The sequence below is a fragment of the Saimiri boliviensis genome, chromosome 2, assembly GCF_048565385.1.
Source record: "Saimiri boliviensis isolate mSaiBol1 chromosome 2, mSaiBol1.pri, whole genome shotgun sequence".
Lineage (NCBI taxonomy): Eukaryota > Metazoa > Chordata > Mammalia > Primates > Cebidae > Saimiri > Saimiri boliviensis.
In genome coordinates this window covers 86,636,919-86,649,218 of record NC_133450.1, presented here as the reverse complement: position 1 = coordinate 86,649,218, position 12,300 = coordinate 86,636,919, and the positions used below count along the sequence as shown (strand labels likewise).

The window sequence follows — 12,300 nt, the reverse complement described above, 5'->3', positions numbered from 1 at the left end:
GGAGGCGGAGGATGCGGTGAGCCGAGATCGTGCCATTGCACTCCAGCCTGGGTAACGAGTGAAACTCCGTCTCAAAAAAAAAAAAAAAAAAAAAAAAAAGAATAAAAAAATTAAACCACTGCTTCCTTTGACAGGCATATTTATTGCACTTTGCTTTATTATGCTTTACAGATGTTCAGGGTTTTGTTTTGTTTTGAACAAACTGAAGGTTTGTCAAGCAAGTCTATCAGGGTTATTTTTCCAACAGCATGTGCTTACTCTGTCAAATTTTGGTAATTCTTACAGTATTTAAATTTTTCTCATTATTATTTTATCTTTTACAGTGATATTTGATCAGTAGTCATTAAAGTTACTACTACAATTGCTTTGGGCACCAAAAACTATGCCCATATAAGGCAATAAATTTAATAAACGTGTGTGTCCTTAACAGATGTTCCCCACATCCTCGTCTAGTCTCTGTGGGCCTCCCTATGTCCTGAGACACAACAACATTGAATAGGCCAATTAATGGCCTGTAAGTATTCAAGTTAAAGGAAGATTTGCACATCTCTCATTTTAAATCAAAACCGATAAATGATTCAGCTTAGTGAGGAAGACATGTCAAAAGCCCAAACAGGCTAAAAACTATGTTATATTGGGGCTCAGAGGTACCCTCAGCTCCGCTGAGAGGATATTTCTCCAGGTTCTTGGTTTCCTGCCCTCTTAAGAATGAGAGAGGGGACCACGGTACAGTGCGCAGTAAATACGAGACTCAATAGTGTTTGTACAAAGTGACTTATTTAGAGAGAGAGAAACAGGAGAAGGAGAGAGAAACAGGAGAAGGAGAAAGAAACAGCTAACTCTCACTGAGTGAGAGAATCCAGGAAGATGGAATCCAGGAGAGGAAAGCAGCTTCCACACTGAGTGGAAGGCAAGAGAGAAATGGAGTTTAGGAGAGAAGACAGGCTTCCACCACAGAGTGTGGAAGGGGACTCCAGATGGGAAATCCAAGAGAAAGACAGCTTCCACGAAGGCGGTGTTCGTGGAAGGGGACCCAAACATGGAGTCCAAAGGGGTGTGGAAGAAGGGGACTTTTAACCTGAGAGGAATCCCCACCTTCTCTAATACCCCAGGCCAATGAAAGGAGTTCCCTAGAACTTCTACTGGAATGACTGACTCTGTTTCTTCCCATACCCGTGAAATTTAAACATACACTGTTAAATCTCCCAGATGGAGAGAGACGGGAGGGGGGCATACTGCTAGGAAGTTCTTGCCCTTAAAACTATGCCCCCTTGTGGACCCAAAAAGAGAACACCTTCCCTAACTGGCCTCTTACACCAGTTAGGCAAGTCGTGAATGCAAAGTAAAAATTTCTGAAAGAAACTGAAAGTACTCCAGTGAACACACAAATGCTAAGAAACTGAAAGAGCCTTAGAGCTGATCTAAAAAAAGTTTTAGTGGTCTAGATGGAAGATCAAACCAGCTACAATATTCTCTTAAGCCAAAGCCTAAGCTAGAACAAGGCCCTAACTGTCTTCAATTCTATGAAGGCTGAGGGAGGCAAGGAGGCTGCAGAAGAAAAGTCTGAAGATAGCAGAGGTTACCTAATGAAATTGAAGGAAAGAAACCATCTCTATAAAAGTGCAAGGTGAAGCAGCAAGTGCTGATGTAGAAGCTGCAGTAAGTTATCCAAAAGATCTAGCTAAGATCATTTACGGAAAGTGCTACAGTGAATAACAGATTTTCCACGTAGACAAAACAGTTTAATGTTGGAAGATGTCATCCAGGACTTCCATAGCTAAAGAGAAGTCAGTGCTTGGCATCAAACTTTCAAAGGACTGGATGATTCCTGTTAGGGTCTAATGTAGCTGGTGACTTAAAGTTCAATGCTCATTTACAATTCCAAAATTCCTGAAGCCCTTAAAAATTATGCTAAATCGCCGGGCGCGGTGGCTCACGTGGGTAATCCCAGCACTTTGGGAGGCCGAGGCGGGTGGATCACGAGGTCAAGAAATCGAGATCATCCTGGTCAACATGGTGAAACCCTGTCTCTACTAAAAACACAAAAAATTAGCTGGGCATGGTGGTGCGTGCCTGTAATCCCAGCTACTCGGGAGGCTGAGGCAGGAGAAATGCCTGAACCCAGGAGGCGGAGGTTGCAGTGAGCCGAGATAGCCCCATTGCATTCCAGCCTGGGTAACAAGAGTGAAACTCCATCTTAAAAAAAAAAAAAAAAAAAAAAAAAAAAGCTGAATCTATTCTGCCTGTGCTCTATTAACAAACAAAAGCTTAGATTGACAATGTATCTGTTTACTGAGCATTTTAAGAATACTGTTGAGGCCGGGTGCGGTGGCTCACGCCTGTAATCCCAGCACTTTGGGAGGCTGAAGCGGGCGGATCACAAGCTCAAGAGATGGAGACCATCCTGGTCAACACGGTGAAACCCTGTCTCTACTAAAAATACAAAAAATTAGCTGGGCATGGTGGCGCATGCCTGTCATCTCAGCTACTCAGGAGGCTGAGGCAGGAGAATTGCTTGAACCCAGGAGGCGGAGGTTGCGGTAAGCCGAGATCGCGCCATTGCACTCCAGCCTGGGTAACAAGAGCGAAATTCCGTCTCAAAAAAAAAAAAAAAAAAAGAATACTGCTGAGACCCACTACTAAGAAAAAAACGATTCCTTTTAAAATATTACTGCTTAGCAAAGTAAGACCTTGTCTCAAAAAAGAAAGTTGCTATTTTTGACAATGCACATAGTCATCCAAGAGCTCTGATGATGTATAAGGAGATTAATGTTTTCATACCTGCTAACACAACATCCAGTCTGCAGACCATGGATCGAGGAGTAAAGTCTTATTACTTAAGAAATAAGTAAGGCTTATATTCATAAGGCTACAGCTGCCATAGTAATTCCTCTGATCAATCTGGGCAAAAATAAACTGAAAACCTACCAGAAAGGTGTCACCATTCTAAACGTCATTACGAACATTTGTGGTTTATGGAAGGCAGTCAAAAATAGCAACACTAATAATTTGGAAAAAGTAGATCCCGAGCCTCATGCATACTTTGAGGGGTTCAAGACTTCAGTGGATGAAGTAACTACAGATGTTGTGAAGACAGCAAGAGAACTAGAATAAGAAGTTGGACCCTGAAGATATGATTGAATTACTGCAACTCATGATAAATAAGTTGAGTGAGTTGCTTCTTACGGAGAGGCAAAGTAAGTGGTTTCTTTATGCCATTTATTTAATCTTTTTTTTTTTTTTTTTTTTTTGAGACAGTGTCTCACTCCATTGTCCAGGCTGGTGTGCAGTGGCACAATCTTGGCTCACTGTAACCTCCACCTCCCAAGTTCAGGTGATTCTCTCGCCTCAGCCTTGCAAGCACCTGCGATTACAGGCAGATGCCACCAAGCCCAACTAATTTTTGTGTTTTCAGTAGAGACAAGGTTTCACCATGTTAGCCAGGCTGGTCTAGAACTGCTGACCTCAAATGATCCACCTGCCTTGGCATCCCAGAGTGCTGGGATTGATTACAGAAGTGAGCCACTGACCCAGCCTCATTCATTCATTCCTTCCTTTCAGACAAGGTCTCACAGTGTTGCCTACGATGGAATGCAGTGTTACAAACACAGCTCACTGCAGCGTCAACCTACCTGGCTCAAGCAATCCCAGGAGCTGGGACCACAAGTGTGTGCTATTTCACCCAGCTAATTTTTAATTTTTTTTTGTAGAGACAGGGTCTTGCCATGTTGCCCAGGCTAGGCTTTAACTCCTGAACTTAGGCAATCCTCCCACCTCAGCCCCTCAAAGTGTTGGGAGCAAAGGCATGAACCAACATGCCCAGCCAGAAGTTTTTTTTTTTTAAATAAAAGCATAGCAGAGCCCCAGACACAAGTGTGTTTTTTGTTGTTGTTGTTTTCATTAAAAAACAAAACAAAACATGCAGAAGTGATGTCCTGAGATGGAATCTACTCCTGTTAAAGATACTGGGAACAAGATGAAAATGACAACAAAAGATTTAGACTATCATATAAACTCAGTATATTACATTAGCACATTACATAAACTTAAAGCAGCTGAAGTTCTATGGATAAAATGCTATTAAACAGCATCTTGTGCTAGAGAGAAATCATTCATGAAAGGAAGAGTTGATCAATGCAGCAAACTCCATTGTTGTCTTACTTCAAGAAATTGGCACAGCCACCCCAATCTTTAAGTACCACCACTCTCATTGGTCATAGCCATCAACATTAAGGCAAGACCTTTCATCAGCAAAAGGATTACAACTTGCTCAAGGCTCAGAGGACTGCTGGCATTTTTAAAAGATGTATTAACAATAAAGTATTTTTTAAATGAAGTATTTTTAAATTGAACCATGTACATTTTTTTTGACATAACGCCACTGCGGACTTAGTATAGTACAGTGTAAACACATTAACTTTTTTTTTTTTTTTGAGACAGAGTTTCGCTCGTTACCCAGGCTGGAGTGCAATGGCGCGATCTTGGCTCACTGCAACCTCCGCCTCCTGGGCTCAGGCAATTCTCCTGCCTCAGCCTCCTGAGTAGCTGGGATTACAGGCACGCGCCACCATGCCCAGATAGTTTTTTGTATTTTTAGTAGAGACGGGGTTTCACCATGTTGACCAGGATGGTCTCGATCTCTCGACCTCGTGATCCACCGGCCTCGGCCTCCCAAAGTGCTGGGATTACAGGCTTGAGCCACCGCGCCCGGCCTAACTTTTATATGTACTGGGGAAACTAAAAAATTCACGTGACTTGCTTTATTTGCAATATTCACTTTATTGTATTTATTGTGGTTGTCTGGAACCAAACCTGCAGTATCTTCAAGGTATGCTTGTATTAGGAATATGATTTTATGGAAAGCCCATTAACTAAGTTGGGAAATAAACCAGAGGCTAGATTCCATTTCCACTCATCAGTAATATTTTCCTCCAAATGCGCTTTTTTTTTTTTTTTTTTTGGACACAGGGTCTCTGTCACCCAGGGTGGAGTGCAGCGCTACAAACTTGGCTCACTGCAACCTCCACCTCCTGGGATCAAGTGATTCTCCTGCCTCAACATCCCCAAGAAGCTAGGACTACAGGCACAAGATACCCCACCCAGCTAATTGTTTTTTGTTTCATTTTGTTAGAGATGGGGTTTCACTGTGTTACATTAGGTGGTCTCGAACTCCTGAGGTCAAGCGATCCACCCGTCTCAGCCTCCCAAAGTGCTAGGATTACAGGTGTAAGCCACTGCACACTGTCTTCCAAAAGCATCTGGAAATATCCTAAGTAAAACACTTTCAACCTTCTACTCTAGACCGGATTACAAAGCAAGAACTGCTTCTTTGTATACTTAAATCCAAGCCTAGTGCTTAGGTTCAGTGGAGTCATACCTTTCAAAATGTGATTAAAGATCATAAAGATATGATGTTATATACGGAATGATATACAGGAACTGTTCAATACTGGAAGCTGAGTGGCTGGTGATGAAAAAACCTAGGTCCTAGGTAACGCAATTCGTGAAAGGCCCAAGTCACCCAGCAGTCCTCAGAGGAACCATAGCAGTCTTTCTACTTTCTGTGAGCTCTAGGTTCACGGGAATAATAGAAACAAAAGGAACTCTGGGTGCTGAAAGGAAAGTGATGATACAGAAGATGGGAAGGAGAAAAGAAAGAGCTCCTTTCTTCTGTATTACTTATGTACAATCAACTGTATGTCTTGTCTCCTTCTGTTGAGTTGGCAAATACAACTTCTGTCCTCAATTCAGGTAAATAAGGTTTAAGAATAATGTTGGAAGACTGAATTCATGTTTATGGTTCAAATCCTTGCCCTACTGCTTAGACCAAAATTAGCAAATGGACTAGAATATCAACATCTTGTGAAGGTGACCAAATTTCATCTTATCTTCATCTCCAGTCAGTGACTAAGAACATTCCCAGGGTAAGGTAATTCCTAGAAGAAAGTGAGGGTAAAATTAAAGAATAAAGGGAAAAAAACAATAATGAGAACCCTTTTCTTCACAATTCTAACCGTTCATTCAATTCTTATTCTTGAAAGACAATCAAGGGTAAGCAAGATGAGTATAGTGATGGGACAAAATAATTGCTTTACATAGATCATTAATGACACATCACACTAGTTAAACTACTGGGCACTTAAGGTACATGCCTATAGTCCCAGATAACTGGAAGTCTGAGGCAGGAGGATTACTTGAGCCCTGGAGTTTAAGGCCCCCCTTAGTAACAAAGCAAGATCCTTTCTCTTTTTTTTTTTTTTGAGACGGAGTTTCGCTCTTGTTACCCAGGCTGGAGTGCAATGGCACGATCTCGGCTCACTGCAACCTCCGCCTCCTGGGTTCAAGCAATTCTCCTGCCTCAGCCTCCTGAGTAGCTGGGATTACAGGCACGTGCCACCATGCCCAGCTAATTTTTTGTATTTTTAGTAGAGACGGGGTTTCACCATGTTGACCAGGATGGTCTCAATCTCTCGACCTTGTGATCCACCTGCCTCGGCCTCCCAAAGTGCTGGGATTACAGGCTTGAGCCACCGTGCCCGGCCCAATCCTTTCTCTTTTTTTTTTAAAAAAAAAAAAAAAAAAGGCGGGAGGTAGGGTGGGGTGGGGTTGGAGGATGGAGGGTACTGTGTTAGGGGTAGGTAGGGATGAAAGCCATATCGTATCAAAGTAAGCAGTGAGGACTATCTATATGACTACAACATCTTCTCGGTTTGCTTGTCTAATTTTTCTTTTGACTATGCACAGTCTGGCACTCAATCATAAGACATCTACACAATCACAAATCTCAGGTTTTGCTTGCTACTTCTGTTCCTCCACTTTCTGCTATGCCCAAACAGGTCTGAAGTGAAGACTACATGGTTATATTATGAGCATGCAGTTAAGTTTAGAGTCCTAGAAACATCAGTATGAGTCTCAAACTGTTGTCTTCAAAATCTCACTCTCTTTACCTTCCAACCCAGTATCACCACTGAATGCCTGGGATCCTGCTGATTCTTCTCAGGTTTTGTTTGCAGTCCAAATATTTCTATTAATACTTATAGGTGGGTAAATGGGTTATACTTATTTTACACTGAACAGAACTGTAAGAGATCCTACCTATAATTAACTCAAGCTGAAAGAAAACATTATATACATAGCTGATCTCTCAAATCAGCTGTGTTATTTTATTAATAATAAAATATTCTGCAAATGAGACTTTTGGCAGCTCTTTAATGAATGTAGGAAAAGCTGGTAGACCGACCTCTACACCATTTTCCTACAATACTTACGAAGAGTCATTTAATCAAATTTATAGCAAAAGAACATTATATTTTCAAGCAGGTCCTTTCACTGGAAAATTTTTCTTGATGTTCCTTCATTCCCCAGAGGCAGGACAGGTCTGGACAATCCGTTAGTACCAAGAAATATAACCAAAACCGAAATAATATCTAAAATCTCTTTAATCACATTTTAGTCACTCCATTCAAACTTCCTCTTAATAGCAGCTGCATTTTTTAAAAAGAATACCTCTCTTTCTTAATTATTTTTAATCTGTCAAGATGCAGAAGACATACCATCAAAATTTTTAAAGACTAGGCAAGTACTTTAGGAAAGGTCAGGTGACAATAAAAAAACACTACCTTGGCCAGGCACAGTGGTTTATGCCAGTATTCCTAGGCAACAAGTGAGGCTCTGTCTCAAAACAAAAAGAAAAACAACTTCAGAGTCTTTTTCTTGTTGCCCAGGTTGGAGTGCAGTGAGGCAAGCTCAGCTGGCTGCAACCCCTGCCTCTCAGGTTAAAGCAATTTTCCAGCCTCAGCCTCCTGAGTAGCTGGGACTACAGGCATGTGCCACCACACCTGGCTAATTTTTGTATTTTTAGTAGAGATAGGGTTTCACCATGTTTGCCAGGCTGATATCAAACACCTGACTTCAAGGGATCCAACTGCCTCTGCCTCCCAAAGTGCCGGGATTACAGGTGTGAGTCCCCATGCCAGCCTCTTTGACTTTTTTTGCAGCATTTTTCCCCCCCGGCATATTATATGTCGAAGTTACAATTTTTCTCTGCAATTACATCTTTTGGTTTTTAAAGTATGGAACACCCAGGCTTATATCACAGTCATATATGGAAGTGACAAAACAAAAGTTAAAGTACCATGGAACACTAGATTTTTTTACTCTGTGGTCGCCAATAATAATGTAATATTATTTGACATTTCAAGAACTCACCAATAATACCAAGTAATCTACTTAATCACAATTTTTTGCTGACATTCCAATTCTCCATAAACTGAAAACCTCATCTGCCCCTGAGAAAATACACTACAGGTCTACATCTGAGAAGGCTGTTAATTTCTAAATGAGTGAGGTTTCAGTGAACTCTAGAGAAGGAGGTAAAAGGGAAAAAAATGGGAGAAATTAGCCTGACACTAGAGTTTCACCAATTTGTTTAAAATAAGATCCCAAAGATCAGATTCAACTGTATTTGACTAAAAACATCAAAAATCTTTCCAGAATTTTAAAAAATGATTTTTACATTAATTATCAGTTCTGATTTCCCACATATATGGTCCCTTCAATTAGTTGTAATAATTTAGATCATCTGAAAATCCTGGAGACTTAATTAAAAAGAAATTACAGACCACTAAATTAGGCCGTTTTTGAATGTGAGAATGTGACTACTTTAGTGTATATCATCTGTCCCTAGGGGTTTTTTTCCTCCTCCCAAAGCCACTACAATTAAAAAAGAAAGGTGGGATGGTTTTAACTCAAGTGGTTACTCCCTCATGCTGGGTATTCCAGACATCCAAAACAGAAGGGGAAAGGAAAGGAGAGGGGAAAGGGAGGGAAGGAAAAGCAAGAGGAAAGGGAAGAGAACAAAGAAAGGAGGGGAAGAGAGAGAAGGAGGGAAGAGAGAAAAGAAAGGAAAGAATGGTAGGGAGTAAAAAAAAAGAAAGGGGAGGGAGGGAGGAAAGCAGGGATGAGAAACGGAAGGAGGGAGAGAGACAGGAATGAAGGAAAAGGAAGAGAGAGAAAAGGAAAGAGACAAAGGAGGGAGGCAGGAAAGAAAGACCAATTCAAATTCCACATACCTGTTCATGATAGCTGGTAACAGAATTACTATTTGCTCCACAAGGTGCTTGTACTTGTGGAGGTCTTTCCACAGGGCAAGCAGGATCACTAAAGGAAGGAGAAACTGGGACAGCTGGGTGGGAAGTATGATGGTGGTGGTGATGATGTTGAAAATGGTGACCATGCTGTTGAAAGCAATTTGTATGAGGATGTCCTAATGCATGGTGATTCTGTGACGACCCTCCACATGGTGAGTGCTGGGGACAGCAGGAAGGTAACCTTGGCATTGCAGGAGGGCCAGTTTCCGTTACAGCACTAGATGTAGTTCTCCTTGAGTCATCTTGAAACAGAAAAAAATGCACAGAATAATCAAATCGTTAAGTATCACTGTGTAAAAAATAGGTATGGGGTATAAATAATTAGGAAATGTTTAGTAAATTCAAATCTCTGTAAATAATGTGATAGTGTCACTTTTTTTTCCTTTTTTTCTGAGACAGAGTTTCTGTCTTGTTGTCCAGGCTGGAGTGCAATGGCACAATCTTGGCTCACCACAACCTTGGCTCCCAAATTCAAGTGATTCTCCTGCCTCAGCCTCCCAAGTAGCTAGGATTACAGGCATGTACCACCACGCCTGGCTAATACTGTATTTTTAGTAGAGACGGGGTTTTTCCATGTTGGTCAGGCTGGTCTTGAACTCCCGACCTCAGGTGATCCGCCTGCCTTGGCCTCCCAAAGTGCTGGGATTACAGGCGTGAGCCACCCTGCCCAGCCAATTGTGACACATTCTTAACATATACATTATATGATTTTATGCAGTAATCTTCACTGAGATTTTCCTGAAACTCTAAATTCTTCAGGAGGCTCATATTTACTGTGATGTCTAAGTACGGCAATTGTCTTCCTAGGGAATAACAAATGATGTATTACCAATAAAATTGCATTTTAAGTTTTTAAATACCACAGGTCCTTCCACTATATACTACAAATCAAGTGATCTTCCCCTGAGGTCCATAAACCCCTAATATCATAAATCATTCCTATATAATGCAGACAGCAATGTACTGCTTAAAATCTTAACTTTTAAGACAAAACCACCCAAGTCAGAGTATATCTGGCTGAGTCTCACTATCCACTAACTTTTTGTTTTTTTTAAAAAGACCAGGTCTCACTTTGTTGCCTAGGCTGGAGTGTAGTGGCTCAATCTTGGCTCACTGCGACCTCCACCTCCCAGAAAAAGATTCTCTTGCCTCAGCCTCCCAAGTAGCTAGGACCACAGGCACACACCACCACACTTGGCTAAGTTTTGAGTTTTTTGTAGAGATGAAATTTTGCCACAGTGCCCAGGCTGGTCTCAATCTCCTTCCTGAGCTCAGGTGATCCGCCTGTCTCAGCCTCCCAAAGTGCTGGGATTACAGGTGTGAGCCACCATGCCTGGTTCAGTATCTTTTTCTCTTTCTTTGGACTCTATAGTCAGAACCCATAAAATATAAGAAATGATCAGACTCTAATACCTGTAAAATAATATGTGCTTTATAATAATCCAATGACCTAGTGTCACATAGTGGGAAAAAAAGCATAGAGTCAAATGAATCTGGGTTCTAATGTGAGACCCTTCTTTTAGCAATGTGACCTCAGCAAAGTTAAATTTAACCTCCATTTCATCCATAAAATGTGGTAGTAAAATTGCCTTGCATGACTGTTTGAAAAAAGTTTTCTAGGTATGAAACACATGAGTCCTGATTATGCTGTCTGCCACATGCCCAGAATTATTTTGAAGTTATGTTCTTCCATGTGAGAAGAACTGCAAAAGTGACCCCTGAAAGTTTGTCCCAGTGTTTCAAACTCATTTAAAACCCAGAAACTTTTCCTTAAACTCAATATTATATGGAAATTCTATAAAAGAGATTTTTTTTTTTTAATGGAAGTTTCTGATTAAATTACAAGGGTGAAAAGCCTAAAGCCAAAGCCTTGCCCAGCTGCCACCCTTAAACCCCAACTCTGATTCTGAGGCATCTCATCAGAATCCTTAGAATTCTGAAACATTACTGTCCCAGCCTTGATTTTAGAGTACCCAATAGTAGAGATATCCTGCTCCCATGTGGCTCAAAGTGCCTAGCTCATCTCTTCTGGGCCAATGTATCAATTAGGAATCTTTTGCCTGTTTACAAATAATACAAAAATCCTCCAACTGCCCAACAGTATTGAAATAAATGGAAAAAAAAAAGAATCCAACCAAAACAGCTTAAATAAAAGGAATTATGGGTTCACATAAATGAATCTGGGTAGGGGGGTGCTTCAGGCTGTGCTTAGTAAGATTCCAGCAAATTTCCCTATAATTCTCCTGGCTCTGCCCTCTCTTACATGTCCTATCCTGCCTTTCCTGATTCTCATCTCTTCAAGGTCTGTGTTCTAACCTCTGTCACACAGTAGCTCTAATCTACATTTCTGTATATCCGATTTTTCCAAGCTCCTAGTCTGGCCTATGGAGGCTAATCTCCCAAACCCTTTTGCAAAGGTTCTTAACCTGGGGAACTAGAATTCAGGGTTCTGTGACCTTGGATGGAAGAAAAATACAAATTATCACTAACCTCTAACTGACACTAGAATTAGTACTACTTTATCAGCATCAGTTGACATGTGAAATATTGTAATTTGTAATAAAAACAAAGTCAACAAATTGCTTACTTTTTAAAACAAATAATGGCAGTTTCAAAGTCAGTTCTATAATTATGTTACTTTCATTCACTTGCATTCCAAATGTCTTGAATAACCTAGACAAAGTTAAAAGTAGCATATCAGGAACTGACCACAATCAACAGTCTTTCAGGGCTATGCTGAACCCAACATTAAGTAACTGTTTCCTCTAAATTATAATATGTGTAACAAATTACTCATTATTTCAGTAGGTTTACTTGCTACAGCATTTTCAGGATTTTATCTTAGTCCCTATGTAAAAGTGTTATACAAGTCAATGTCATTTATTGTGTATTACATCAGAAAAAAAAGGTTGAAAACCTTTGGGACACTAAATTCACTCACTGGGATACACTAAATGACCTTCATGGTTCCTTCCAATTCTGACACTTTTAATTTTACAAACCAAGTTATTTGAAGATTACATGAGACTCTAAAAGTCAGGATATGAGTTTGTAACCATCACTAAAGTGATAGATATGACATGTATCTGTTCAGAAATAGATTGTCTCCTTTTGCCTTCCAGCATTTTGAATATAAAAATCAGATTGAGAG

General features: G+C 40.6%; 1 protein-coding gene across 9 annotated transcripts in view; it reads right to left on the bottom strand.

The window, feature by feature from the left end:
• Nucleotides 1-12,300, bottom strand: part of RNF111 (ring finger protein 111) — a 108,963-nt gene that overhangs the window by 22,487 nt on the left and 74,176 nt on the right. For all 9 annotated transcript variants that reach the window (XM_010339613.3, XM_010339615.3, XM_010339614.3 and 6 more), the window contains exon 6: nucleotides 9,072-9,391. In XM_010339613.3, coding sequence (XP_010337915.1) covers nucleotides 9,072-9,391 — 320 coding nt within the window. The remainder of the gene's footprint in view (nucleotides 1-9,071; nucleotides 9,392-12,300) is intronic.